Source organism: Geosmithia morbida (genome assembly GCF_012550715.1).
Source record: "Geosmithia morbida isolate 1262 chromosome Unknown scaffold_12, whole genome shotgun sequence".
In the NCBI taxonomy this organism is placed as follows: domain Eukaryota; kingdom Fungi; phylum Ascomycota; class Sordariomycetes; order Hypocreales; family Bionectriaceae; genus Geosmithia; species Geosmithia morbida.
In genome coordinates, this window is record NW_023336199.1 from 516,440 (window position 1) to 542,016 (window position 25,577).

At 56.2% G+C, this 25,577-nt stretch overlaps 9 protein-coding genes across 9 annotated transcripts; 2 read left to right on the forward strand and 7 right to left on the reverse strand.

Annotated features, from left to right (window-relative positions):
- Nucleotides 1-2,710: 2,710 nt before the first annotated feature.
- GMORB2_2228 ((R)-2-hydroxyglutarate---pyruvate transhydrogenase) lies at nt 2,711-4,430 on the reverse strand (the record flags this gene model as incomplete). Its single annotated transcript, XM_035464208.1, has 2 exons — nt 2,711-2,743; nt 2,883-4,430. 2 exons carry the CDS (start codon nt 4,428-4,430, stop codon nt 2,711-2,713), a joined length of 1,581 nt encoding a protein of 526 aa, XP_035319918.1.
- Nucleotides 4,431-5,690: 1,260 nt separating this feature from the next.
- On the reverse strand, nt 5,691-7,929 carry GMORB2_2229 (uncharacterized protein; the record flags this gene model as incomplete). The annotated part of the gene is made up of 4 exons (XM_035464209.1): nt 5,691-6,528; nt 6,604-7,583; nt 7,745-7,811; nt 7,871-7,929. 4 exons carry the CDS (start codon nt 7,927-7,929, stop codon nt 5,691-5,693), a joined length of 1,944 nt encoding a protein of 647 aa, XP_035319919.1.
- Nucleotides 7,930-9,482: 1,553 nt separating this feature from the next.
- Nucleotides 9,483-10,195, reverse strand: GMORB2_2230 (large subunit ribosomal protein L19; the record flags this gene model as incomplete). The annotated part of the gene is made up of 2 exons (XM_035464210.1): nt 9,483-9,970; nt 10,048-10,195. 2 exons carry the CDS (start codon nt 10,193-10,195, stop codon nt 9,483-9,485), a joined length of 636 nt encoding a protein of 211 aa, XP_035319920.1.
- A 207-nt stretch (nt 10,196-10,402) lies between these two features.
- GMORB2_2231 (cysteine synthase) lies at nt 10,403-13,152 on the reverse strand (the record flags this gene model as incomplete). Its single annotated transcript, XM_035464211.1, has 5 exons — nt 10,403-10,948; nt 10,983-11,216; nt 11,250-11,714; nt 11,951-12,936; nt 13,035-13,152. 5 exons carry the CDS (start codon nt 13,150-13,152, stop codon nt 10,403-10,405), a joined length of 2,349 nt encoding a protein of 782 aa, XP_035319921.1.
- Nucleotides 13,153-13,636: 484 nt separating this feature from the next.
- GMORB2_2232 (E3 ubiquitin-protein ligase CHFR) lies at nt 13,637-16,691 on the reverse strand (the record flags this gene model as incomplete). The annotated part of the gene is made up of 3 exons (XM_035464212.1): nt 13,637-14,911; nt 14,987-16,501; nt 16,641-16,691. 3 exons carry the CDS (start codon nt 16,689-16,691, stop codon nt 13,637-13,639), a joined length of 2,841 nt encoding a protein of 946 aa, XP_035319922.1.
- Nucleotides 16,692-17,293: 602 nt separating this feature from the next.
- On the reverse strand, nt 17,294-18,295 carry GMORB2_2233 (enoyl-CoA hydratase; the record flags this gene model as incomplete). The annotated part of the gene is made up of 2 exons (XM_035464213.1): nt 17,294-18,024; nt 18,127-18,295. 2 exons carry the CDS (start codon nt 18,293-18,295, stop codon nt 17,294-17,296), a joined length of 900 nt encoding a protein of 299 aa, XP_035319923.1.
- A 1,147-nt stretch (nt 18,296-19,442) lies between these two features.
- Nucleotides 19,443-20,320, forward strand: GMORB2_2234 (Rer1 family; the record flags this gene model as incomplete). Its single annotated transcript, XM_035464214.1, has 4 exons — nt 19,443-19,511; nt 19,633-19,750; nt 19,826-20,125; nt 20,235-20,320. 4 exons carry the CDS (start codon nt 19,443-19,445, stop codon nt 20,318-20,320), a joined length of 573 nt encoding a protein of 190 aa, XP_035319924.1.
- A 935-nt stretch (nt 20,321-21,255) lies between these two features.
- GMORB2_2235 (uncharacterized protein) lies at nt 21,256-22,731 on the forward strand (the record flags this gene model as incomplete). The annotated part of the gene is made up of 2 exons (XM_035464215.1): nt 21,256-21,521; nt 21,630-22,731. 2 exons carry the CDS (start codon nt 21,256-21,258, stop codon nt 22,729-22,731), a joined length of 1,368 nt encoding a protein of 455 aa, XP_035319925.1.
- A 299-nt stretch (nt 22,732-23,030) lies between these two features.
- GMORB2_2236 (CAP10) lies at nt 23,031-25,097 on the reverse strand (the record flags this gene model as incomplete). The annotated part of the gene is made up of 2 exons (XM_035464216.1): nt 23,031-23,142; nt 23,251-25,097. 2 exons carry the CDS (start codon nt 25,095-25,097, stop codon nt 23,031-23,033), a joined length of 1,959 nt encoding a protein of 652 aa, XP_035319926.1.
- Between the last annotated feature and the right edge of the window lie 480 nt (nt 25,098-25,577).

Genomic DNA, 25,577 nt, shown 5'->3' on the forward strand with positions numbered 1-25,577 from the left:
ATATGCACACACGTATAAATATACATGTGTATATCGATGACGAAAAAAATAAAGAAGGAAGACAAGGCCACGATGTCTGTATATGCTATGTACTAGAATGGTAGTAAGAGGAGCCTCCCGAACCACCCCCCCCCCTCCTCCTCCCCATACAGACCCCGTATATATCTCTCGCATTCTAGAAGAGCACGAACAAGACCATGCAGCCTCACATGGCACAGCTCGTATACCAGTCCCCAATCCCCTCCCCCCGCGACCAATGGAAGCGACGCTGCCCTATAAGACGACGGCGGCGACCTAACCCCTTTCCTGGTCCCTGACGTCCATGCCAGGGGGCACGGTCGCGCCCTACGAATACTGTTCGTCAGAGTTCCTGCAGGTCTACATGGGAGACATGGCAACTAATATCCGTCCCACGTCAACGGTCCACGGTGAAAAGGACGAATAAGAGAGCAGTGCTTGGGGGGGGGGAGGGAGAGAGGGAGGAAGATCCATGTACAAATATACTTCTCCACCTCTCTTTTTTTTTTCTTCCCTTGTTATTGAATTGAGTATTTACCTACCAGTAATAGTACACGATAGTAATGAGAGAAGTGATCATGGTGGTCTCCAATTCTACGCGTGATTTTCATCCTCCTCCTCCGCTGCCCAGCCCTGCGATAATATAAGTCCTAGGGGGAGGGCGTATAGGCAAAAGAAAAGAAAACAAGAAACCCCCCCCCCCCCCCCCTCCTTGGTCATCTCGTAATGCCGAGCAATCGTGTGTGAGTTCGGGAAGGATTAGTCTAGCAACACCATACAAATGCAGAGTAAAGATTAATAGTAAGCACAATCAACCCGAGACGAGAGAAATAGAGTACATCGAACCCGAACCCGAAGAAAGGGAGGGGGGGGGGGGGGGGGAAAAAAAGAAAATTTTTTTTGGGAATTTTTTTTTTTTTTTTTTTTTTTTTTTTTTCTTTAAAAGGAAAAAAAACCGGGGGGGGGGGGGGGAAGAAAGGACACATTTCTTTGGACATATCTCTTTCTTCTCTATCTGATTTGTCCCTTGCTCAGGAACAGTTGCACCAACCTCTCGAGGAAGAAAGAGAGAGAGAGAGAGAGGAAAACGCCCCCAATTCCCCCCAACTGTCCTCATAGGGCTGACGAGAGGTGATGAGAGCCCAATTACGCAGCATGATTGGCCCTCGACACCCCTGTAGCTGAACGGCCGGTCGAATTGGCCCTTGTCCAGTGAGAGGGCAGATCCGGGGTGATGATGCCACCTTGACCTAGGCAAGGGTCTTGTATCCGTATAGGTACGGAGAGTACAGAGTACCGAGTACGGTGTATTACAGGTTCAAAGTATTACGAGTAATCATTACTCCTCTCTCGTAGGTAATATTATTACCACCCCCGCGCGCGCAGGTACAGGGGACGGGATTTTCATGTCGTACGACCTGGACCGAACCTTGGTCGGCCCCAAGTATGGTACTCCGTGAGGTCCGTTACGAGGCTGAGATGGTCAGGCTAATACGGTACGGTGCCATGCGGTGAAGGAGTAAAACACGTCTTCTCCTTGCTGTTGGAACCCACACAGCCACCTCGAGTGGTTGACGTTCGAACAACGCCATGTGCGGCCGCTCCCGACTTACCAAGCTTGGTTTGGCGTCTGGTCCTGCACACAGCTGTGCTCTGCATCAAACCATCCCGGGAGGGACCCGCGGGAACTAATGGTAGTGATAGTAACAACAGATATGTCGAGAGACAAAGGGAGGATCTATCTCTCTCTCCCTCTCTCTCCCTCTCTCTCTCTCTCTCTCCTTCCCTCTCTCTCTCTCTCTCTCAAAAGACGTACCGTCAACACGCAGTCGAAAAAAAGAAAGAAGAAGAAAAAAAGGGAGGGGGGTGGGCAGAGCAACGCAAGCCCTGTAAGGAGAGATTACAATTAGGAAAACTATGCAAGACCTGCCACGGAGTAGATAGACCGTACCGTGTACTAATGCTAAACAGACAGATCGCTATCTACCCTGTACACGTCTCCTCGTCAACCTGATTGGACCAAGTTCTGTTTTTGGACATATACAGTAATGATGATGATAAAATCGGATGCGAATCGGTAAGGCGCACAAGGCAGTCTAGGGAGCCGTCCGGGGGCCATGGACACTAGGAAATCACCGACCCAAGACATCTTCCCGGTGCGGCCGCTCCGTCATTGACCATGATGCTCATGTGTGTTTTGCGCGTATGTGTGCGTGTGCGTGTGTGTGTGTGTGTGTGTGTGTATGTGTGTGATAGTCATTGCCGTAAAGAGGCCGTCGTATTTTGTCATGTCTTATCGCATTCTCGGATTGGAAGAATCAGAGGTGTGTAATCTGTACAGATTATAAGTGCTGACCATACTTTTTCTTTTTCGTCCTGTCTGTTTCTTTTTTTAAACATACACACACACACACACACACACATACGCGCGCGCGCCCACGCGCAGATAAGCAGAGCCGACAGCTCGGAACGAAATTTTGGTCTTGTTTCGTCCTTCATCTTTCATTCTTTATATATATATATATATATATATAGATTTGTATATATATATATACCTTTCCAATATAGTCTCTTTGCCTTTGCTCGTATAAAAAAAACACACACACATGTAGCCTCTTACAGGTCTTTTTTTTTCTTCTACCGTTTCTTTTTGATCTGACATGCTCACACTTCCCCTCATAAAGCCACGGCCCTAGATGTACTTGTACGGGTTCATGATTCCATTCTGATCACACACGAATGACTGTCAGCAAACGATCCGAGATATCGGTGGAAAGGCCGAGAAAAGGGAGAAGAAGAGGAGGGGGGAGGGGAGCGAGGAGAGAGTAAGGAAGAAAGGAAAACAGAGGGGGAGGAAAACTGACCGGATCGTACAGATCTTTGATCTGCTTCATGAGACGGAGAGAGCTCTCATCACGGCTGTACCGGACATAATTCTTCTTGGCTACGCCGAGGCCATGCTCGGCGCTGATGCTCCCGCGGCGCTTGGCGATCCACTCGTAGACGTAGGGCTCGAGGATCTTCTCGACTGCCTCGTCGTAGCGGCGCACGGCGATGTTGAGGTGCAGGTTGGAGTCGCCCATGTGGCCGTAGCCGGAGACGCCGACTACGGGGAAGCCGTCCGAGTCGCCGACGAGCCCGGCATCGGCCAGGCGGGCCGCCACGTCGTCGACGATGTCGTACATCTCGGCGATGGGGATGGAGACGTCGTACTTGTACGTGCCGCCCCAGTGGCCCAGGCACTCGGGGATGCCCTCGCGCCAGCTCCAGAGGGCGCGGACCTGGGTCTCGTCCTGGGCCACGACGCCGTCCGAGATGACGTCGTTGGCCATGACGTCCTCGAGGAAGGCCTCGAGCTTGGCGTAGTCGTGCTCGCCGTTGGACCCGCTCGTCTCGACGAGGCAGTAGAAGGGGTGGCGGCCGTCCAGCGGCCGCTTCCGGTCCCCGCGCACCCGGTGCACCAGGTCCTGGCTCTGCGCGTCCATCAGCTCAAAGGCCGACAGGATCTCCGACAGCTGCGACTTGGCCTCGCGGAACGCCCGCTGCACCTTGTCGAACGACTCGAGCCCGAAGAAGGCCACGTTGACGGCCGACGACCGCTGCGGGCACTGCACCGACACCTTGGTCACGATGCCGATCGTCCCCTCGGCCCCGATGTGGAGCTGCTTCAGGTCGTAGCCGGTGTTGTTCTTGCGCAGCTCGCACAGGTCGTTCATCACGCTGCCGTCCGGCAGCACCGCCTCCACCCCCAGCACGCTGCCGTGCAGGCTGCCGTACCGGAGCAGTCGCAGCCCGCCCGCGTTGGTCGCCACGTTGCCGCCGATGTGGCATGACCCCTTGGCCCCCAGGTCCAGCGGGAACACGTGCCGTCGCTCCGCCAGGTACTTGTCCGCCACCTCCAGGATGCACCCGGCCTCGGCCACCAGCGTGCCGCTGACCTCGTCGAACGAGTGGATCCGGTTCATGCGGCTCATGTTGACCACGATCTCGTCAAAGACCGGCACCGACCCGCCCACCAGCCCCGTGTTGCCGCCCTGCGGCACCACCGCGAGCTTCTGCTCGTTGCAGTACCTCAGGATCCCGCTCACGTCCTCCGTCGACCCGGGCTTCAGCACCAACCGACACTGGCCCTTGTACTTGTGTAGCCAGTCCTCGTTGAAGGGCTCCATGTCCGCCTCCGTCACCCCGGTGCCCTCCGACACCCCGTCGATCACGGCCGACTCCGTCCCCAGCAGCTCCTTGAAGTATGCCACGTGCTCCGCCGTCAGCGTCGCGAACCGCGGGTCGCGCTTGATGCTGGGGTACTTCTCTGCCGTCAGTGACGCCGCCGCCCGCGCAGCCGTCACGCTCAGCATCCTGGGTGCCGAAGTCGCAATTCCTCTCGTCGTCGTCGTCGTCGTCGTCGTCGTCATCGCTGCCAAGGTTTGCTGTGCTGTCCGAGCCCGGCTGGCGTTGCGCATCGGAACACCCGCCTGCCGTACTGGTCGAGTCACCGGCCTCAACGCCCGAGTCAGGCCAATTCGGGAGGCCATCATCGTTTCTTTCTTTATCCTGTTAATGTATACATATATACATACATACATATATATATATATATATTTAGCTGTTCTCGTTTTTCCCCTCCCGTTCTTTTTCTGCTGCTGCTGCTGCTGCTCCTCCTCACTCAGTTGCGACTTGGACAGAAAGCGGATGCGGGGTGTGTCGGGGAATAAATAAAAGTAATGGAAAGGAAAGTATTGGCTGTGTTTTCTCTTTCAGGGAGGAGGAATTATACTCCGCGGATATTCGACTTTTTTTGTGGGCATAGCTCAGCTGCGTTAAACGCTTGGAGTCTTTGGCACCTCTAGACTCCGGCAATCTGCTGACAGCGGTCTGCTCAACTGCAACTGCCTACTCGTGACACATGTAGTATATTATATACTGTAATATATTATGTAATATATATAATATTCCTCATTCTCAGTATCATGACACCACAAGTGGCCAGATGGACCTCGTCCCGGGCAACCCACTCGACCCCCCCACTGTCGACAGTGGGATACCCGGGAATCTGTCCGGTCGTAATACACCGTGCTATACGTCTCCATCTCACCAATGCGAAAGACTGATGATTTTTACTCATTCTTTCAGGGAAAAGTGTTCTCCTGTCCAATTAGCTGCCACCACCTGATCATTGCTTGATAGCATCTCCGTAGCGTAGATAGTATCAATAGCCTTCAATGCAGTGAGTGTCAAGGGAATCACCCCCACTCCCGACCATCACATAGATGCACAACCATGATAGGGCTAAGAACACTATTGAATTCACCACTAGAAGTATATATACCGACCGATTGCCAAAAAGGCCCCATACATCTTCCGGAAGAAAGAGAAAGAGAATCGAGAACACCCATCAATGCACTTACCTGACGAGAAAGAGAGGGAGGGAGGGAGGGAGAGGTGGAGGAAATCGCCAACAAGTTTGCCTGATCAAAAACCAAAATAGATACTATAGAAGGGGGAAGGGGAGGAGAAGAGGATAACGCGGATGCTCTGAACAAGAGACGAATTAAGGACTCCAAAAGCACCCGACGAGACAGACGATGTAAAGAAGCAAAAAAAAAAAAATTGAACAGAGAAGGGAAAACAGAGAAGGAGAAAAGATGAAGAGAAGGATAAGAAGGAGGGAGAGTTTACCGGTCCGACCCATTGACCCCATCGGTTTCTTGTAGAGCACGCCCCCCCCTCTCACGCTCCTCGTTAATCATCTTCTCCATGAATGAGATGTAGTCGTACTGCGGCATGCCCCTGTCAGTCGACATGTCGGGCCCGTTGTGCTCGGGCATGATCTCCACGAGCTGGTCAATCACCTCGTCGGGGACCAGACTGTGTCGGAGGTCCATCTCGGTGACGTATGGCTTGCCGTCGGCCACCTCCCGGAACGACTGGAACACCTGCTCGGCCGTGTTCTGGTCTTCCGTCACGTCCACCATGAAGCGGATGAAGCCCTCAAAGGTCACGTAGTCGCGACCCTGGGCCGTCTCGACAAAGTAGTCGTGCATCTCGTCCTCGGAGAAGACGAGGCCCAGCGACGCCAGGGCGGCGCCGAACTCAAGCTCCGCCAGCGAGTTGCTGTCGTCGCGGTCAAAGTGACGGAACACGCTCTCAAACTCCTCGAGCTGGATGGGCGTCAGGTTCGTCATGCTGCGCGCCACCATCTGGTTCTCCAGGAACGCCAGCTTCTTGGACACCGACGACTTGACCAGCCCCAGCTCGTACGCCAGCTCGTCGTACGTGTACGTCGTAAAGTCATTCTCCTCAATGTTGGCCTCTTCGCACTGAGCGTCCACCGCTGCTATCGACTCCAGGTACCTGTCCATCGGCTGCAGGTTGTCGCTCAGCTTGCGCACGTGATGAAGCTGGTCCTCCACGTCTCCGTCGAGTCCTGAGATGGCCAGCTGCATCGTGTTGAGGGCCATGGCAAAGTCGTTGGCCTTGTCGGCGAATGACTTGCGGAGAGCATTCTTGATACTGTCACGAGGGTCAGCACATGCGTCATGCAACCACACACTCTCCCCCCATCCACCTCCATCCGGCTAGACTCACTCTCGAATCGTCTCGTTTATGAGCTGTGCACGGTGCATCTCCGTCTGCGACAGACTAGCCCATACACGCTCCGACGCGTCGAGCGTCAGGTCTGCAGGAGGCTCCCACGGCCTGAGGCGGTACGTGCCGAGCTTGGTCTTGATGTTTCCGAGCAGGGTGGCCAGGTCGCTCTTCTCCGCAACCCACTCGCGCTTCTGGCCCCTCTTGTAGGCGTTGAACTCGGCAGCCTGAGCCTTGGCGTCGGCGTAGGTGCCCTTGAACTCGGCGCTCTGCCACTCGTCCACCTGCTTCCTGATGGCGGCGAGGAGGGCCTTCATGCGGCGCTCGTAGGCACTCTGCATCTCCCAAGCGCCTTGCATGTTGTTGACAAACTTCTCGACGCGGCGCCCGGCGTTTTCCACCTTTTCCATCTGTGAGAAGGCGTGGAACCAGTAGGCGATATACGTCATGAGACTGCGCTCGTCGGGCTTGGGCACGTCGCAGACGTCCTCGACATCGAGCAGCTTGGGGATGCCAATCTCCTCGTGGGCGATGTCAAAGGCTAGCTGCATGTTTCCGCGATGGTCCGACTTGTCGAGCGAGTCGTAGTCGATGAGATCCGGGCGGTGGATGTCGAGTAGGGCGCAGAAGGCCAGGCCGTCGTTCCAGCTCGTACTGAAATCCCTGACCTCGACCTCGTCGTAGCAGGCAGTCTTCCTCTGGCACCACAGAAGCAGACCCTCCTTGGCCGACATCCCCTCCTGGTTGATGTCGCTGATGGTGAAGCGTAGGATCAGCGTCCATATCAGTCCGAGGATGATCTTGCGGTTGCCGTCGACGACATCTTCGGCTCCGATGTTGGTCATCTGGATCCCTCGTAGCTTGATGAAGTCGAGCGCCAGATTTGCATTCTCGAACTTTTGCACGCGAAGCTTCGGTTTCGACGCATACCGGCCGAGCGACTCGTTGGACAGGCATTCTAAAAGGTGGATGAGCATAACCTGGAGAGGGAGGAAGTGGCAAGAGACACTGTCAGCCGATTTCGTCTGTCCTCAGCGGGTTTCCCCATGTGCACATCTGTATTCACATATACATGCATACGTGCATAGCGTCTCGACTAAGATTGGGGGGCGGCCGGTTGGGGGCGGTTGGGCGTACGTACTCCATCACTGAGGTCGGCCACGAGGTCTTTGACGACGAGGTGCCTCACTTCGATCTTTGTATTGAGCCTACATAGGATAAATGTCAGAGCCAGCCAACGGCTAGATGGCACAGGCAAAGAACATACCATTTCGTAAATGTCTTTTGCTGCACCGTGACCCACCGGTGCTGCTCCGCAAATGCCATCCTCACCGAAGCTTGGTCATGCGGGAGGGCTCAACGGCCTTTGGTCTGGACGATTGCTTGTCTTCGTCGGCAGCAACCTAGCAGTATGCGAGGAGTGTGTTAGGAGCGTGTTGGAGGGGGATAGAGGGCCCTTGAGGTGCCCAGCGGGTTCGGGATGCATGCAATATCCGGCCGAGCCCTGGTTGTTGCCGTTCGTCAGGGATGGAGAGGGGGGGCGGAGGTTGGGAGAGGTTTGGAGTTGAAGCTTGGATTTTGGCAGCAGCAGTATGGAGCCGACCGTAATGGCTGTGGTGGTGGTGGTGGGGGGGGACGGCAATGGCGGGGTTTAAGGATTGGGTCAAGGAGAGAGGTACGATACCCCGAGACTCGACTGGTCAATATTATGTGATTTGTACTCGAAGACGATAGTAGTAGTAGTGGACTGTAGTAGACAAATAAAAAGGCCAGCGACAAGGGAGTTGAGGGGTTATTCTTGTTTACAGCATCAACTATCAGTATTATTTACTACTCGTAAGAGGGGAGGTAGGAAAAGAGTCCGGGGGAAGGACCCTTTTTGTTGGCAGGTACTTGGAGGCTGGAGGCTGGAGGCTGGAGGCTGGAGTCCCGGGACTCGTAATGCTCCTTGCCTCCCACCGTCTCTACCACTAAGTTTATTTAACTATTAATACGGATGAGTGCTCAACTCCAGTATTAATGCCCGGCGTAAACAAATCTCAGATTCTGATGGGCTCACCGTTGCCCGGCTGCCACCGTTTTACCCTGAAAAAGCCCTTGGGCTCTTCCCGCTGTTTCCACGTCTCCAGCGCTTGTCGGCCCATTTTTAGTGGCTGTAATACCTGTAGCTTAGCTCTTAGCGCATGAGCCCTTGGGCCCTTCCTTTGGGCCCTCGGGTCTAGACTTTTAATGCTTTCAATGCTCAGTGTTTGGTCCATGCACTCTTCCGCACCGTTACATGAGTATGCGTACACTGTAATCTGTACTCATCTCAGTCATACTAGTAGTATAATGGCATGAGATGCTCTCAACGAGGACGGCAATGCTGGCCAGTGGAAGGACTGAAATACAAAGATAAAGCCCGTCCTCGATTCCCACACTGTACTCGTGGTGACTTTCGTAATATATCACACACGACCACCGCTGATACATAATATAGTAGTAGCTCGTGTAGCGAACCACATCCCCTGATCAGCATCAATCCACCGCTCCTACCACCTAGCGGTGTTGACGGCACGTTGCCGGCTACCATACAGTGGGACTTGACCAGCCATGGACATGCATCACATGATATTAGAGTATGGGAGAGCATACTATCAGTGGCAGTTTGGCCGGAAGGAGATTTTCTGGGTAGACATGTCGATCGCGCAGGGTACGTTCATTTGAAGGATAATACTAGTAGTAGTATTGTCGTATTGGTACATTGATTTTTGCCTTCTCCTTCACCCATACTTCAATAGATACGGGACTCTCAACACATAATGTACACGCTCTCTAATCCAGAGGAAACCCCAAGCCGATCCAAGGAAGAATCCCTGCCCCCCATCCGCAAAGCCCCCTTACCTGGACCTGTGCTTTCCACGCAGGGCGTGACGCTCCTTCTTCCACGCAAACACGAGGTTGTCGACGTTTCCCATGTCATGCTGGGGCTTGCGGAGGTACGTGAGCCTGGCGCGCCTGGCCCTCTTGGGACGGCGCCAGATGATGTCGATGGCCGTGACTGTCGGGCTGTAGATCTTGTACCACATCTCGGTGCTGACGCGCATGAGCTGGCCGCGCAACTGGATGGCCGTGTCGACTCCCCGCCGGCGGATCTGCATCAGCACGCCCGCGAATGGCTCGCCCGACCTGGGCGTCACCATCAGCACGTCACCCACGTTGGCGCTGTCCGGGTACTTCTTGGAGAATAGGCGCGTGCGGGCGCCCGTCGGGTCCAGCTTGGCAATCTGCTGCTCGTGGATGGCCGGCATCGGGTTCGGGTGCGTCTTCCGGACGGAGGGCACCTGAGGCCACACCTTGAAGTTGCTGACCTTCTCAATCTCCTCGCCTGCTTGCGTGTCAGCCGTGTACCATACCGTACCGGACAAGGTCGAAGGAGAAGGGGTTCAGTTCGGATTCTCGTACGCTGACGTCCGCTAAAGGCGCTGGGGGTGTTGCCGGCCCAGGTCGTAGAGGTGGAGGTGAAGGATCGCACATTGGCCCTTTGCCATCGGACTTGCCGTAGTGCCGCCTTTAGGCAGCCAGTGGAATGCCTCATGCCGGCGACATTCATCTTCAGTTATGTGTGCTGGCCTGGCCTTTGTCGTCGAGGGGATATTATGTCGTGGTCTCCTTTGAATATCGAAAAAGGGCTGCAGCCGGGGAATTTGTCGACGTGACGCTCAATTCTGGGTCAGTCAGCAAATTCGGTCATCCCATTGGCTCGACATAATTTCTCCCACCCGAGCCCCCCAAAAACAGGCCTCGACTTTTCTGGCACTCAAACATAAGGCCATTCTACGTCGTTGGTAGAACCGCAGCACATCACGCCATCTTCCAAAATGTACAGCAGGACAGTGCCGTCGGCCCTCAGGGGCATGGGCCGTCTCACGGCTCCGGCAGCCGCGGGCACCAGCTCGCGGCCATTCAGCTCGACGCCAGGCTTCGGTATGATCTGAGAGTCCCGACGACCATGACGATAGGAGCAGTGCTGACAGAAGGGGGTGGGGCTTTGGAATCTAGGCTTCAGGGCGATATACTCGGAGACGGACAACCACGAGCTCAACTCGATCCTAGGCGAGATCCAGGAAAAGATAATCCTGCCGGCGTACCTGCCGCAGAAGCAGCGCGGCATCGTCTTCGACCCGACCAAACGCATGTACCTCGAGTCGAACCCCATCGACATTGAGGTCGAGGGCCACGAGCACCGCTTCAAGACTATGGACCGGACCAAGGACGTCCCCAAATCTCGCGACATCATGTGGAAGGCGCTGCGCAACATGAAGACCCACGAGGATTGGCAGAACCTGGGCACGCTGCTCTCGGGCTTTAGGAAGGCCGGCATCAGCCTGTCGGCCGACCAGCAGGGCAAGCTGATGCGCCTGGCCACCGAGGCCGGACAGCTGGGGCTCGTCATCGAATGCCTTAAGCAGGCCCAGGAGACGGGCCTGCACATCGTCAACAAGGAGCAGTTTGCCCGCCTGTACCTGGCCGTCAGCGCCAAGGTCGATGCCGCCGCCGGCGATGCCGCCCAGGTCCGCCAGGCCACGCGCTGGGGCGAGATCATCCTCGACCTCGCCCAGCGGCCCGCCAATCTCAAGAAAATGCCCACCCACTCACCCCTCAACTTCTCCACCCTGTCCCGCGGCATGCTCCTCTATGCTCGCGCCTCCCTCGTCCAAGCCAAGCAGGCCGCCGAGGAGCCTGTCGACGAGGAGCTGGTCACGGTCAAGGACGACATTGCCCTCCTCCAGGCCCTCTGGTCCCCGCACCTCCAGGACGGCGTCTCCATCACCCAGATCACCGACGTTGCCGATCTTATGCCCCTCCAGGAGGGTAGCGGGATTGACGCTGCTGCTGTCAAGAAGCGAAACCGCTCCCTCTGCGGCAGCGCCTACGTCCAGAGCATCGCTTGGAACATCCGTGCTGTCCGCGCCGCCCAGGAGGTCCTCCCGGCTGAGTCGACTGCCCTCGTGCCCCTCCTTGAGTCCCTTGACAAGCACGTGGCCGAGTTCCTCCAGTCGGCCACCAAGCGCGGCAACATCTGGACCCAAGACTACAACAAGATTGTCGGCAAGGCATGAATGAAGACGCTATGATACATTACTGGAGGAAGTGAGGGATCATGTAATATCATTATAAAAACATTTTTATGGAAGGCAAAGAAGAAAAGAGCAGGGTTGCATCTGTTGTACAATAGCACTGGAGTAGCACAGGGGTTGGATTTATACTCCTTTCTTTTTTTCTCTCTTTTTTTTTATAGATTTGTACAATAACTACATCCATCACCACTGTTAGTACTAGACGACGTACCTATCTAGGGCAGCACAATGTACTTCTCCAGGTGCTCGGGAATGGCGCCGATGAGCTTCTTCTCTTCGAGCCACTTGCGGGAGAACAGGCGGTCAGCGTAGCGGTAGGCGCCATCGCAGAGCATGGTGACGACGGTGTGGCCGGCGCCCAGCTTCTCGGCAACCTCCTTGGCGGCGACTACGTTGAGCGAGGAGCTGGCGCCGAGGTAGAGGCCCTCCTCGTCGAGGCAGCGGTAGACCATCTCGAGGCTCTTCTCGTCCGGGATGGTGAGCGAGCCGTCCATCAGGTCGATGTCGGGCTTGAGGTTGTCGGTGACGCGGCCCTGACCGATGCCCTCTGTGATGCTGGACCCGGTGCGCTCGACGAGCTTACCACCGGAGCTGATGTAGGAGTGCAGCACGCTGCCCGGCGGGTCGGCGAGGAAGCATTTGACACGGCCGTTGGACACGTCCTTGAGGTAGCGCGACGTGCCGGCCAGGGTGCCCCCGGTGCCGGTGGCGCAGGTGAAGGCGTCGACCTTCCCGCGCGTCTGGGTCCAGATCTCCGGACCCGTCGTCTCGATGTGCGCCCTCCGGTTGGCCGTGTTGTCGAACTGGTCCGTCCACACGGCGTTGTCGAGTCTCTCGGCGTGCCGCCGCGCCTGGTGGTTGTAGTTGTCCGGGTTGTCAAACGCCACCGCCGGCACGGGGTGCACCTCGGCCCCCAGCAGCCGCAGCAGGTCGATCTTTCCCTGCGACTGCGTGTTGGGCATATAGATGACCAGCTTGTACCCGCGCGACCGGCACACGTGCGCCAGCCCGATACCCGTGTTGCCCGCCGTGCCCTCCACCACCGTGCCACCCGCGCGGAGGAGCCCCCGCTCCTCCGCGTCCTTGACCACATACAGCGCTGCGCGGTCCTTGACAGATCCTCCGGGATTCATGAACTCGGCCTTGCCCAACACCTCGCACCCGGTCTGGTCGGAGATATGGTTCAGTCGGATGAGCGGCGTGTTGCCAATGGCTACCTCCTTCTGTTAGCCCTCATGCATATACACATTGATACATACTTATGACTAGTAGGTCACAGCAGCAGTAGCAGCAGCTGGTAGCGAGACTCACCTCCCGTCAGACCCCTAGCAATTCCCTGCGCCTTGGAAACGTGCAGTGTGTGCAGAGTAGGCTCGGCGGCCGCCTTGACCGATGCCGCAGCGAGTCGATACGCAGTACGCCGAAACATGATGTCTTTGCTCCGTTCCGGTTGTAGAGACGGGGCTGGAAAAAGATGTCAATGCTGTCGTCGTCGAGACGTTAAGAGGAGAGGGAATTGGATTTAGTAAGCTGTCAATCGGTAGCTCTTTTTTTTTTTTTTTTTTTTTGGGGGGGGGGGGGGGGGGGGGAAGCGAAAACAGCCGAAGTGCGGGACATGATGGACAGGTTTTTGTGGGCCGAGCGCCGCTTAATCACGTCAACCGGCCGCCGACACTCGGACCATGCCATCAATCCCCGTGTAACACCTTTGAATGATCCATGATCAATGGTCGGTAATAATACCATTCAATTCTAAATCAATGTTAAATATAGAAGGTCTTTTGAATAAGTAAGAACATGTGTGTGCCGTTTCTATCTCATATCTCATGATAGATAGAACATATATATAATACGTGCATATGCAGGTATGCGTGTCATCATCAATTCGTCTCGTCTCGTCTCATCTCATCTCATCATGCCGACTCTTCCTCGAGCTGTATATACTTTGCGGGAAATAGGCCCCTGTCAGCCATGTACGAACCCAGGTACCACTCTCCACTGATAAGCTTGATATCCGTAATCTCAGCTCCGCGCGGGAACAAGAGCTCATTATCCACTCCAGGTCGTGGATACCACGGCCAGCGGGCGAAACCCGTCCGGCCTGCTCCTCCATCAGGCGGGAACTCTTCGCTATTGGCGGTGGCGGGAGCCGTACCCCTGACATCCCTCGTGACGAGGCGCTCACATTTCGTGGCACCGGGCTCCTTCTCCCACGACCACTTCTCGTAGAGCTGGACCCCTCCCTTTCCATCCCCGTCTCCGTCGTCTCCATAGTAGGGTTCCTGCCGCAGCGCCCTCCCGCCCACGAGATCGGAGTCAATGTAACGCCACTGGCCAATCTTGCCCTCTGTGAAGCCCACTATCACCATCCTGTGTCCGCTGAGGCACCTCCTCCACCCCGAATGCCCGTTCTCGGGGCTGATCTCGTCGTGCTCAACGAGGTTGCCGTAGCACGTGTAGCAAATGTCGTAGTCTCCCGGGGTGGCGTCTGGAATTAGGGCACTCGTGCAGCTGTAGCAGTGGTACCGTGGCTCTAAGGGCGGGATGGTATCTTGGCAGACGTCGCAGCTGGTGTTGAACGTGAGGGGCTTAAAGGGTCCTATATTAGAGGACGTGGGGCCGGTGAGGATGCTGGCCGAAGACGGCATGCTGTGTGGCCGGGTGTTGGGGGATGAAGGATGCCGCTGCTGCATTTGTTGCAGTTCCTCTTCATGTGTTAGGGGGAGTAACGGGTGCGAGCAAGACTTCCCCTGATTGACGCAGTTGTTGCAGAAGCCCCAGTCTCCGTCGTTGCACACATTGCACCGCCAGTAGCACTCGTTTGTCCACACCAGGCAGCGGGCACAGAAGGTCCCGGTCTCGAGGCGCTTTTTGGGGTCGTCCGTAGTAAGAGTCTTCCTCCCGTTGGCTCCACCAGGTGTCGACGGCGGAGGTGTGTACCGGCAGGCCGTCAGCATGTGCGGTTTGGGGAGTGGCTTGTCACCCTTGTGCTGCTGGCGCGCTCTCTCCCACTTATTCCACGCGGCGTACCCGAAGCCGAACCAATACTGGCACCCCTTGCCGGTGCGGTAGCAGTCAAGACAGATGTTCCATTGGCCATCGTTGCACACGTAGCAGTTGTAGTGAAGCTCGTACTCGATGTGCGTCTTGCGGCACCGTGTGCACGAGATGGACGGCTCAGGAAAAAGCTGCGACCGCGAGCGCTGGTGGTTTCCTCGTCCGTTTGGCGATCGGCTACCCGTCCTGGAAACGGAGGAGTGTACCACGGCTAGGTCTACTGGACTGTGCGCTATCGCCGCCGTTGGCGCTGCCGCAAGGGATGATTCATGATGGCCAGACGGCTCAGGCGGCGTTGCTGGTTGACGGGATGTCGGAGATGTGCCCCGGAACTCGGCAGGTGCCTCGCGTGGCATCCTGTTAGCAAAGGATTGAAGGTTGGCTGCGGGAAGCTCCAGCGGCTGCTGCGGTGCTGGTGCAGGCGGTGGGTTCGACACCGGGACGTTGGGCGTGCTGGAGCTTCGTCGGCCGCCTTGAGCGGGCCCCGGGACGAGACCGAGCCTAGACGATGATGCCTCGCCATCACCTAGGAGCAAGTCCGTCTGGGACCGTGCGGCTGGTCGGGTATCAGGGGCGGAAAGCATAGAGGGCGGTGGGGCAGTTATGCTCCGTCCGCCACTCCGGGTCCTCCTTCTTGTACGGGGCGCACCGGCATCCCTAATGTCGAGACTAGCTGACATAGACGGCGGAGGCCTGCTCCTATCCTCTGACGGACGCGAGGCACTCGCCGACCTCGAATGGACGCGACGTTGCTGGCTGCTAGATCTGCTACTGCTACCCCGCTGAGCTGACATCGCCGTCCCCGGTCTCGAGTCTGACGTCGGCTCGGGGGACGGGCGGTACGACCCGCTCTGTCCACTGGCGTTGCTCCTTCTCGTCATATCGCTGTGGATTTTCTCCCTCTGCCGACGCCTATAGGCTTCGGTGATGCGGCGGCTGAGCTCATCGTCGCGTGCAAGATCGATGTTGTCAAGGTCGAGGCCTTCAAGCAGGCCTTCCTCCTGAATCTGGCGGGCGAAATCCTCGATTTCCCTCTCGATGTCACGCTCGCTCATGTCAGCCGAGCTGATGAGCGACCGTAGGGACGACTGGTGCTCGACTTGGCGGTCGCGGTCGGTGCGCGTCCTTCGCGACCTGCGGTCGCCGCTCTCGGGATCTAGGTAATCAATACTACGACGTGGCGCGGTGGGTGGCCGACGACTGCTGCTGCTGCTGCTCCCCTCTCGCTCGTGGGCCCTGCGACGACGGGCATCAAACTCGCTGCTGCCGTCCCCGCCAGTCGAGGTAGAGCGTTGTCTCGCTGAATCGGGTGTGGCCTCTTGCAGGCTAATCAGTCTGACTTCTTCGACTAGTCTCTGTTCCTCCTCGTCGGCCCGCCTCTCATCCTCTGTTCTCTGCCGGGTGGCAATCTTCGGCAGCACCTGGTCGCCCGGTTTGTACTTGAGGCCCATCTCTTCCTTTTCCTCTTTCGAACGGCCTTTTTCCGGCTGGGCCGTGATAAACATGTCGAGCAGGGTCACGACAGTAGCATTGTGTCTCGTGTCCCGGACAGGGGCGCGACATGACGGGCAGGTGAAGAGGACGGCATCGGGCGTTGGTGGAATGGGGTTTCGTTCAATCGTCGCCGCCTGGAAGCCGAACCACTCCTTGAGGCAGGAACCGCAAAAGGTGTGGAGGCAGTCAAGAAGCGTAAGGGGCTGGTATAGGAGATCGGTGCATATCTATGTTTCGTTCTTGTTATCAGCCATCTGTAACCTTCTTTTCCTGTTTCATCCTTTGCTGAATATCCCATGACTTGTGTCCGATGGCGGAGAGAGGAAGAGAGTCGGAAGTGTGGGGGAGGGGGGTTAGAGTACATACAGAGCACGTCAACTCCTTTTCCAGGTCCAGGCCTGCCTTTGGGGAATCCATTCATGATACTGCTAAAGGGATCAAATCCTTGACAGAAATGCAGTGGCACTTTTTGTCGATATGGAGACAAAAAAAAGAGGAGTCGCTAAAGAAGATGAAAAGATGGAGAATACGAGGATGCTGGTCATCGGGCTCCCACCAAGTGCGTGCGGTGAAGTGTGGTATTTTGTAATATGGCGGGGCACATGGTACAGCTGCAGCCTGCAGGTTGTCGCCTCGTCAAGCGGTCAAGTGCTTCATCTTTTCTCTGCCTTGTCGAGGATGCAGAACAATAAGCGATGAAAATTTCCCGTTTCAATCTATTGTTGAGCGGTTGTCTTGATACTCGTGCTCACTCTATCCTCTGTTTCTCCAGCACTCGTATCCGTTCTGTCCAAGATATACCCGCTTGGCTGTACGGCAATTCCTGTGCAAGGCGATACGACGCGATACTGAGCTACCTTGACATCAGATGACAGAGGCTACAATGGTGGATGGTAGCTTTGATGCAGTAACATGACGTATGGCTTGGAAATGTACAAGCCAACACAAGTCGCCCATTAGACAGGACAATGTTCTTTATTACCAAACTCGACCCGACGCTCAGGATGTGTACACGATCCCTAAGAGTGCGTCCACTCGGCCTTCTTCTTCTCAGCAAAAGCCTTCATACCAATTTTCTGGTCCTGGCTACCAAACGTGCTGTGGAAGACACGCCTCTCATACTCAACGCCGTCGCGCAGGGGCAGGTCCTGGCTCTTGTTGACCACCTCCTTGGCAGCCTGGACGGCGACGCGAGAGTATCCGGCAATAGTCTCGGCCGTCTTGAGGGTCTCCTCCATGAGAGCCTCGTAGGTAGGGAAGACCCTAGCAGCAACCCCCCACTTCTCAGCATCGACACCGGAGAAGGATTTACCCGTGAGGATGAGGTCCATGGCTTTAGCCTTTCCTATGATGCGGGTGAGGCGCTGGCTGCCGCCGGCCCCAGGAATAGTGCCCAGCTTGACCTCTGGCTGGCCGAAATTGGCCTTCTCGGTACAGTAGATGAGGTCACACATCATGGCCAGTTCGCATCCGCCGCCCAGGGCATGGCCCGACACGGCGGCGATGATGGGCTTCTTGATCTGCGTCGTGAGCTGGGACCACGACTCGATGAAGGAGCCGGTATAGGCTTCGGAGAAGGTGAGAGAGGCCATCTCCTTGATGTCGGCGCCAGCAGCAAACGCCTTTTCGGAGCCCGTCAGCACGATGACATTGGTGTCGGACGATGCGTTCAGGTCGCCTAGCGCATCGTTGAGCTCGGCGATGAGAGGGCTACACAGGGCGTTGAGGGCCTTGGGACGGTTCAATGTCACTGCAGGGTGTCAGTCGTATCCCAAATAATCATCAGACTGCAAGCTTGTTGTGTCTCCGGCTCTTCACTATGGGGCTCATGACCAGGTTAGACCAAACGCACCTTGTCCGACACCGGGCTTGGGCTTGGATACTTGGATGAACTCGTAATCCTTAGACGAGCTGTAGGCCCGGACGAACTGGGGGAGGGTGGAGTTTTGAAACGGCACGGCACGCATACGTGAGACTGCCGGCCTCATGTATCGCAATGTGTTCATCATCGTCATCGTCATGTCGGGCTGTGTGTAGGCAAGAGCTATGTGCAAGCTCTGTCAGATCAAGCAAGCTCGCTCATCAATCGACGGACGGATTTGAACGGTAGATGGGGAGGGCACAAGCTTCTCTTCCAGGTTTGAACAGTGCTGTGCGTAAAAAGGTCTTTTGAGATGAGGTTGCGTGTGAGAAAAAGCTGCGGACGATGAGAAGCGACCTCGGTTGAAGCTCAAGCAAGGTATTACCATGGCAAGTGTCGGCTTTGGTAGAGAGCCGATGGTGATGACATATGACATCCGGAGAAGCTGTCTGTGGTCTCTGATTGGTCACATGTGGCTTGTCAGATGATTTCTTTAGAGACGACTCTTTTGTATGATCCATGCTAGTCAGATCACCCCAAGATCCCTCGTATGCTACTATGTTCATAGTATGAGATGACGACTACCTTGATGACCCAACAACTCAGTATCGGGCGCCGCTCCCGTTGTTTTACTACGCAGACTTACACTCCTACGTCGAGTTTTGTGGTCCAAGCGGGAATGTATGGGCTGTGGGTTAGTAGCATTGTTACTACGAGTACGGGAGTAGTACCTGTAGTCATGGTTAGGTGTCCACATCAGTGGAGGCTGTGTTCTCCATTAAAAAGCCAAGGAAGCCAAGGGATGGAGGTCTCTGGCCAGTGGCCACCTGCGCGCGCAGTCTCTGCACATGCCAGATGGCCTACAGATTACAGATACAGCAGATACAGACCACTACATCATCCACTAACAACGCCCTTATAGAGTATTACAGTGGATGTGTCCTCAGGGGCATCGGTAAATAGTCGGTCGATCCCCGCCAAACTCAAGGGGTTTGAGTGATTCTAGTGGCGTTTTGCGTTTTGCGTTCTGTGTAGGGAAATACGTGGCGCGGGCATTTTGGGGCATTTATCGGGGGCGATTAATTACAGTCAGCTCACTGGGGGGGGGGGGGGGGGTCTTTGCGACGTTTACGTTTTGCTTTTAAATTTAGGTCTGTAGAGAGTCCCTTCCACTGTCTACAACCCTCCTTACATTCATTTTGGGCCCCTTGATAATTTTTTAATACTTTGCCTCTTTTATTGGCACTCTCTTCTTTTTTGCCGTCTCTTCTTCTTCCTCTTTGCTCTATTGCAACAACCTGCCCATCATGGACGCCGCCGAACCCGAACAGACCCCTTTCGAAGCCGTGACGACCCAGACGTCCAGGCTCAACATGGTGCGATAAAACCCTAGACCTCGTCTCCCTCTGGCCTTTGCGCATGCACGCGCGCGATTCCATGGCCTTACTGCCCTGCTGCTCTCGTTCCGTCGATGCTGACTGGCGTCATGCTACATAGAAATACCAAGCGCTGCTTGATCAGTCGACGCCCTACGTCCTATACCGATGGGTCGGCACCGGTGCCATCCTCTTCCTCTTCTTTTTGCGCGTCTTCATCGCCCAGGGCTGGTACATCGGTTAGTCTCTCGGGATCCCGCTCCTTGATTGGAGATGGTGTAATATCTGACTATGTGCTGACGGCCATGACGCAGTCGCGTATGCCCTTGGCATCTACCTTCTGAACCTGTTCCTCGCCTTCCTGTCGCCCAAGTTCGACCCATCAAACGAGGCCGCCGACAATGAGATGGAGGATGGCTCTGTGGGCACCCTCCCCACGCGCCAGGACGAGGAATTCAAGCCCTTCATCCGTCGCCTACCCGAGTTCAAGTTCTGGTACTGGACCACCAGGGCCGTCGTCATCTCCTTTGCCTGCACCTGGTCCCAGATCTTTAACGTGCCCGTCTTCTGGCCCGTTCTCCTCATGTACTGGTTCATGCTCTTCGCCCTCACCAGTACGTTACTTTCTCGGCTTGTCCTATCGCTCGCCCGCTCCCTTCTCTTATCTCTCCCTCTCTCTCCACTCTTCGTGCAGCCAGATAGCTAATCTCGTTACAACTATAGTGCGCAAGCAGATCCAGCACATGATCAAGTACCGCTACGTTCCTTTCACCCTCGGAAAGAAGACGTATGCCAAGAACAGCTCTTAAGAAGGGGGTTGCAGCAACAACAGCAACGACGACGACAATCAAAACGAGTCATTAACCGGAGATTCGTTCGACAAATGGTGTCGCGGCAGAGGCACAAGGCGCTTGGGGGGAAAGAGGCATCTGGCACCTCAGAAATTCATCGTGTACACTACTACTACGTGGAAAAGGCAATGTGCTCTTTCTAGGGCGTTGCCCGTTCAGTAATCTGTTTGCTATACACGCCGTCTACGATAGACGCGCGTGGGCTTGGAATGCATGATGGGAAAGGGAATTGTTGGGAATGGGCTTCTGCTACGAGGTCGTAATGAAGACACATATGACGAGACTCCTGAAGTGCTGAAGGGGTCCCTGTAATACCTAATGACAAGGGTGACTCTACTGTATTTGAGAGGCACAACGGAGAGAGGCCTTTGATGATGGTCTGGGGACGAAGAGCATCAGGTGCGTCTTACTCAGAGGCCATCGAAGCTAGGTCAACAAACCGAATTGACGGGCATGACAATTACGATTCTCAGTCGCCATCCTTTCGAATATATTTGACTATTCAATACAATTGTCCAGGTGTCGCGGCGAAGACCCTACGTGCACATAGAATGGCCGTACCCTTATTCTGAGTGGTGGCATCAGAGTGTGGAGACGAGGCTACCGTGCAGTATTGACTTTTCCCACTGCACCTTTACCTAATACCACGCTCAGCAGAAGACAAGCGCCCCGGTCTCTTATTCTTTCTCTTCCCCTGCGCCATCAACCTCCGGAAGCCATCAGCATCAGAGCACGTAGCTCGTCTCCTCTGCGTTCTCCTTACCGACTATATTGAAGGATACCATTCAATCCTCTTCTCTCATTTCGTTTTCCTCTCCCAGGCACCTCTCCCTCCCGCCGACAGCTTCCTGCCCAAGTTGGCCGCGCGCGTCCTCGTTCGCTCCCCGAACAAAATGTCGTCGCGTCCCGGCGAGCGCATGATCCACCAGGACTTCATCGCACGCATTCGCTATTCCAATGCCCTACCTCCGCCTCCGAACCCGCCCAAGCTGCTCGACATCCCCAACACGGGCCTGTCGAGTGGGCAGTACACCAACCCCAGCTTCGCCTCCCGACTGGCCAGGGAGCAGCCTCTGAACATTGAGGCCGACGCCGAGCTAGGCATGCCCCTTGACCTGGTGGGCATGCCAGGCGTATTCGACGGAGACGAACGATGTGAGTCCGCGACACCCTCTCTTGTTCTTTTCCCTTCGCGTATCTGACCGTTGCTTCCCCTTCCAGCCATCCAAGCACCCACACATACACCGCCCGTGCACCCTCACGACAGGGCACTCCTCCGACCTCTCACGGCGCTGGGCAAGCGTAAGGTCGCTGAGGCCAACGTGTCCTTTCTCCGACGAACCGAGTACATCTCATCACTGACGTCGAAGCGCTTCGAGTCGTCCAACCCCCGGGCGATGCTGACGGGCGTGCGCAAGCCCGCGCGGCGGTCACCAGAGCGCGCCGCCGACTCTCCCCAGGTCATCAAGCGCAAGATAGACCGAAGCTTCGAGCTGGCAGGGGAGGAGTTGGACGAGCGGAACCGCAAGCGCGTGCGGCACCCGTCGCGCAAAGACCTGGAGCTGGTGGAGGCGACCCCCCTGCTGCCCGACCTGGAGGCGTTCCCGGATTCGGGTGCCTTTGTCACCATCAAGTTTGGCGTCAACCCCGTGCCCAAGAGCGGAGAGTACGACCGCCGGCTGCTCACCTCGCTCTTCAAGCCCATTGACCGTACCGAGGCCGAGGACGCCGCCTACGATGCCGCCCTCGAGGCGCACACCCGCGACCCCGAGCGCTTCCCCCGCCCCCAGAACCTCATGAACTACGACTTCTTCCTGCCCAGCTCCAAGGCCACGGGCACAAACTTCCGACGCATGTTCGACGTCGAAGACGACCAGCGCGAGGACCCGACCCTGTACACGCACGAGTCCGGATCAGGAGGCTGCTTCCAGTTCAACCGCGTCCGTGGCTACGAAACCACCCAGGAGACGGAGCTGGATCACACTACAAAGTACTCCAACGAGGTGCTCCTCGCTCAGAACGACGGTGGGAGCCGCCAAAAGGCAGTCTACTACTACCCGGTCCTGCAGAAGTCTACCATCCGACCTCAGCGCATGAAGAACATTGCCCGCACCATCGGCTTCCCCGGCGACGACGAGGAGAAGGTTGTCGAGCGCATGGACGTCACTGTCGAGGACCCCAACGAGGAGATGCTCGACGCCATGAAGAAGTACTCGGAGCATCCGCTTGGCTGGGAGGGTGATGAGGAGGAGCACGAACATGACAACGATGATGAGGACAAGCATCTTCGTGGAAACAGTGAGGAGCCCAGAGAGGCCAGTCCAGAAGAGAGCAAGGATGCAGAGGGTGAAGATGAGGATGAGGACTGAAGAAGCCTTTGATCTTTCCTCTGTCTTTAATTTTGCATTTTCAACGCTTGTTTTCCCTTTTTTTTGGGTTGTACAATATAACGGAAATAAGCGACACGCGTTCCCCTTGAAGAAGTGAATGAGAACATATCAATATATAGCTGCAACGTAAAAGAAGAAGGGAAAAAGAAACATCTGCTGAATATGCGCCATCCAAACCGGTCCATAGAACCTAATAATATGAGATCCTATCTCCTGCCAAAAAGTCTTGACAACCCCCAATGTTGCGTGTATATATACTTGGAAACGAGGCAACTGTCTCATGCCAACACAGGGCCGGGAGTTTCTCTAGGTTGTAAGGGGAGTCTCTTGTCTGCACTCGAAGGGTCGAAGCCGATGATTTCGCGGTTGTCATCAATGACTCGGGCATATCTAGACATGTATGTCAGCAAGACGTGACTGTTGTTCGGGTATGGGCTGGGTACGGGGAAAAAAAAGGAAAGAGGATGAGCTAAGTTGGCCAAGATGGATGGAACATACTCGAGAAGTAGACGGAAGAACCAAGCCTCGAGGTCCTCGTTGCGAAGAACCTTGTTAGCCCAGGTACGCCCATCGTTGGCAATGTTGCGTCCCAGGGCCTGCCCCGTTTCCTTGTCGCGGGCGAAGTAACGGATAGCCTCGAGCCACTCGTCCCCGCGGAGGGTGAGCGGAACGTAGTGGATCCAGGGGCGAAGCCACTCGTAGTGCCACTCGCGGAAGAGGGCCATCTTAAAGACGAGGCTGCGGCTCTGGAGGAAGGCGTAGAAACGGCCGGAGAAGGCGTTGCCGTCAAGGTCGACGAGGTACTTGTACGCCCAGGCGGCGTGCTGCATGGCCTGTTCGGCCAGGCCGAAGAAGTTTATCTGGGCGTCACAGTCGCCTGGGTCGCACTGGCCGACGTGGGAGAACTTGACGTCTATGAGGTCGCGGTAGTCGCCGCGCGAGACGGTCTTGGTACGCCAGTTGTGCTGGGAGGCCGAGGTGGCGGCGGCGGTGCCGTCGTCCTGGGGCACATCAGTCATGATGGTGGTCTCGTCAGGGCTGTTGATCTTCTGGACAAAATGCTGGCGGTGCTGGCGCCTCCAGCCCCCGTTACGGCTGAAGCCTCCGGTCGTCGACCCGCGCCAGTAGAGCTGGTCGCGCTTGTCGGCCCACGCGATGTCCTGGGACTCGTCGTAGCTGACCTTACCATACCAGTACCAAGGCGATGGGTAGATGATGTCGGCGTACGACGAGATCTTGGACTGCGAGAAGATGGGGAACAGGTCGTGCACGATGTCGTACGAGTTGGGGCGGTCGAAGAAGCCATACGTCGTGCTGAGCGACGGCGACAGACATATATCGCTCAGGGCGGTGGCGTTGTACACGAAGCCCAGGTCGCCATAGCCGTAGTCGCTCATGGCGTCGACGCGGTCGTCCTCCTCGAGAACGCGCGCCGGGCTGTCGGGCGGGCACGACATGCGCGAGTGTGTCCACGTGGGCTGGTGCGCAAACACGTTGAACCGGGTCACCTTTGTTTCGTCAAAGGTCATGCTGCCCTTGGCGATCTCAGCGGGCGTAGGGCTGAACTCGTTGACCGGCTTCGCCACGGCGTTGGCGGCCGGCATGTTGACCCCGCGCGCCTTGCCGACCAACCGTGTCATGTCGTCGTGCGGCACCACCACGCGCGGCTCGTCGTGGACGTTGAAGGCCAGGTCCATGTCGGGCAGGTACTCGACGAACTTGTCCAGCATGCCCTGAGTGGCCTCGCGCTGCCAGTCGTCGCCCTGGCCCTCCATGAAAGCCACCTTGCCGTCGCGGATGGCGACACCCAGCAGGAAGTTGTCGCCGCCCAGAGCCTCCTTGGCCCTCTCCCGCGTCGTCTTGGGCTTGAGCCCCCAAAACGGCGTCATGAGCTCGTAGATCGTGTCGAACTCGTCAATCAGCTGAACGTTATTCTTTCTCGCAAACTCGAACCACTTGTCAAAGTGCGGTGGTGGCGGCATCTTGTATCGTCGTCGGTACTCGTCCACGGCTTGCCGCAGCGTCGTCGACTGCCGGCTCTTGGTCGCATCGAACTCCCGTTGCGCATCGCCCACCAGCTCCTCAATCGGATGTATCCCCGTCGACGTCGCCTTCTTCGGTGTGTTGGCACCGTTTCCGTGTACTGCCGGGGGGTCGTCCCATGTCGTGCGACTCGGTAGTGGCGGTGGTGGTGGTGCTGCTGCTGCATCCGGTCCGCTTGGATCGCCTGCCCCTGCTAATGCTGCTTGCTCCGCCCGAGTCCTCATTGACAGCGTGCACACGCAGTAGACGCAGAACATGAAGAGGGCTACCACTACCGCGGAGCCCCTGGTCCGTCTGCGCATAGTTGTGAGCGGGAGGGCGTCAGCGGCGCCGGTTGTCGATTGAGTAGGTATGATTCAACACGTCGATCAGCAGCAGGTCGTCGGGCTGAGTCCCCCCAAAAGGGTCGGAGATGGCCAGGTGTTGTCTTCTTATCGGAAGTGCCACGACGCTGCCATGGGCGCTGGCGTAGCGATGAAATAGCGGTTCGTTTGTCGTAGAGCTTGGGTTCGCTTGTCGTTGGTTATTACGCCATTTCCCTCATGTCTCTATTACAGGGGGGTGGGAGTTGAAGTCAGTCAGGCCGGGTTTTTGAGATGGCGCGTCGTCAGCTTCCGTCTAATTAATAGGGGGGAGATTATATTCATGGTAATCTGTACTGTCTGGTCGGATCCAGCTATGTAAGATCAAAGTATTATTACCGCTCCATCACACAAAAAAATCATCAAAAACCTCGTCAAATTTTTGTTTCTTCCATTTCGCCAAACCCTTGAATCTATCAC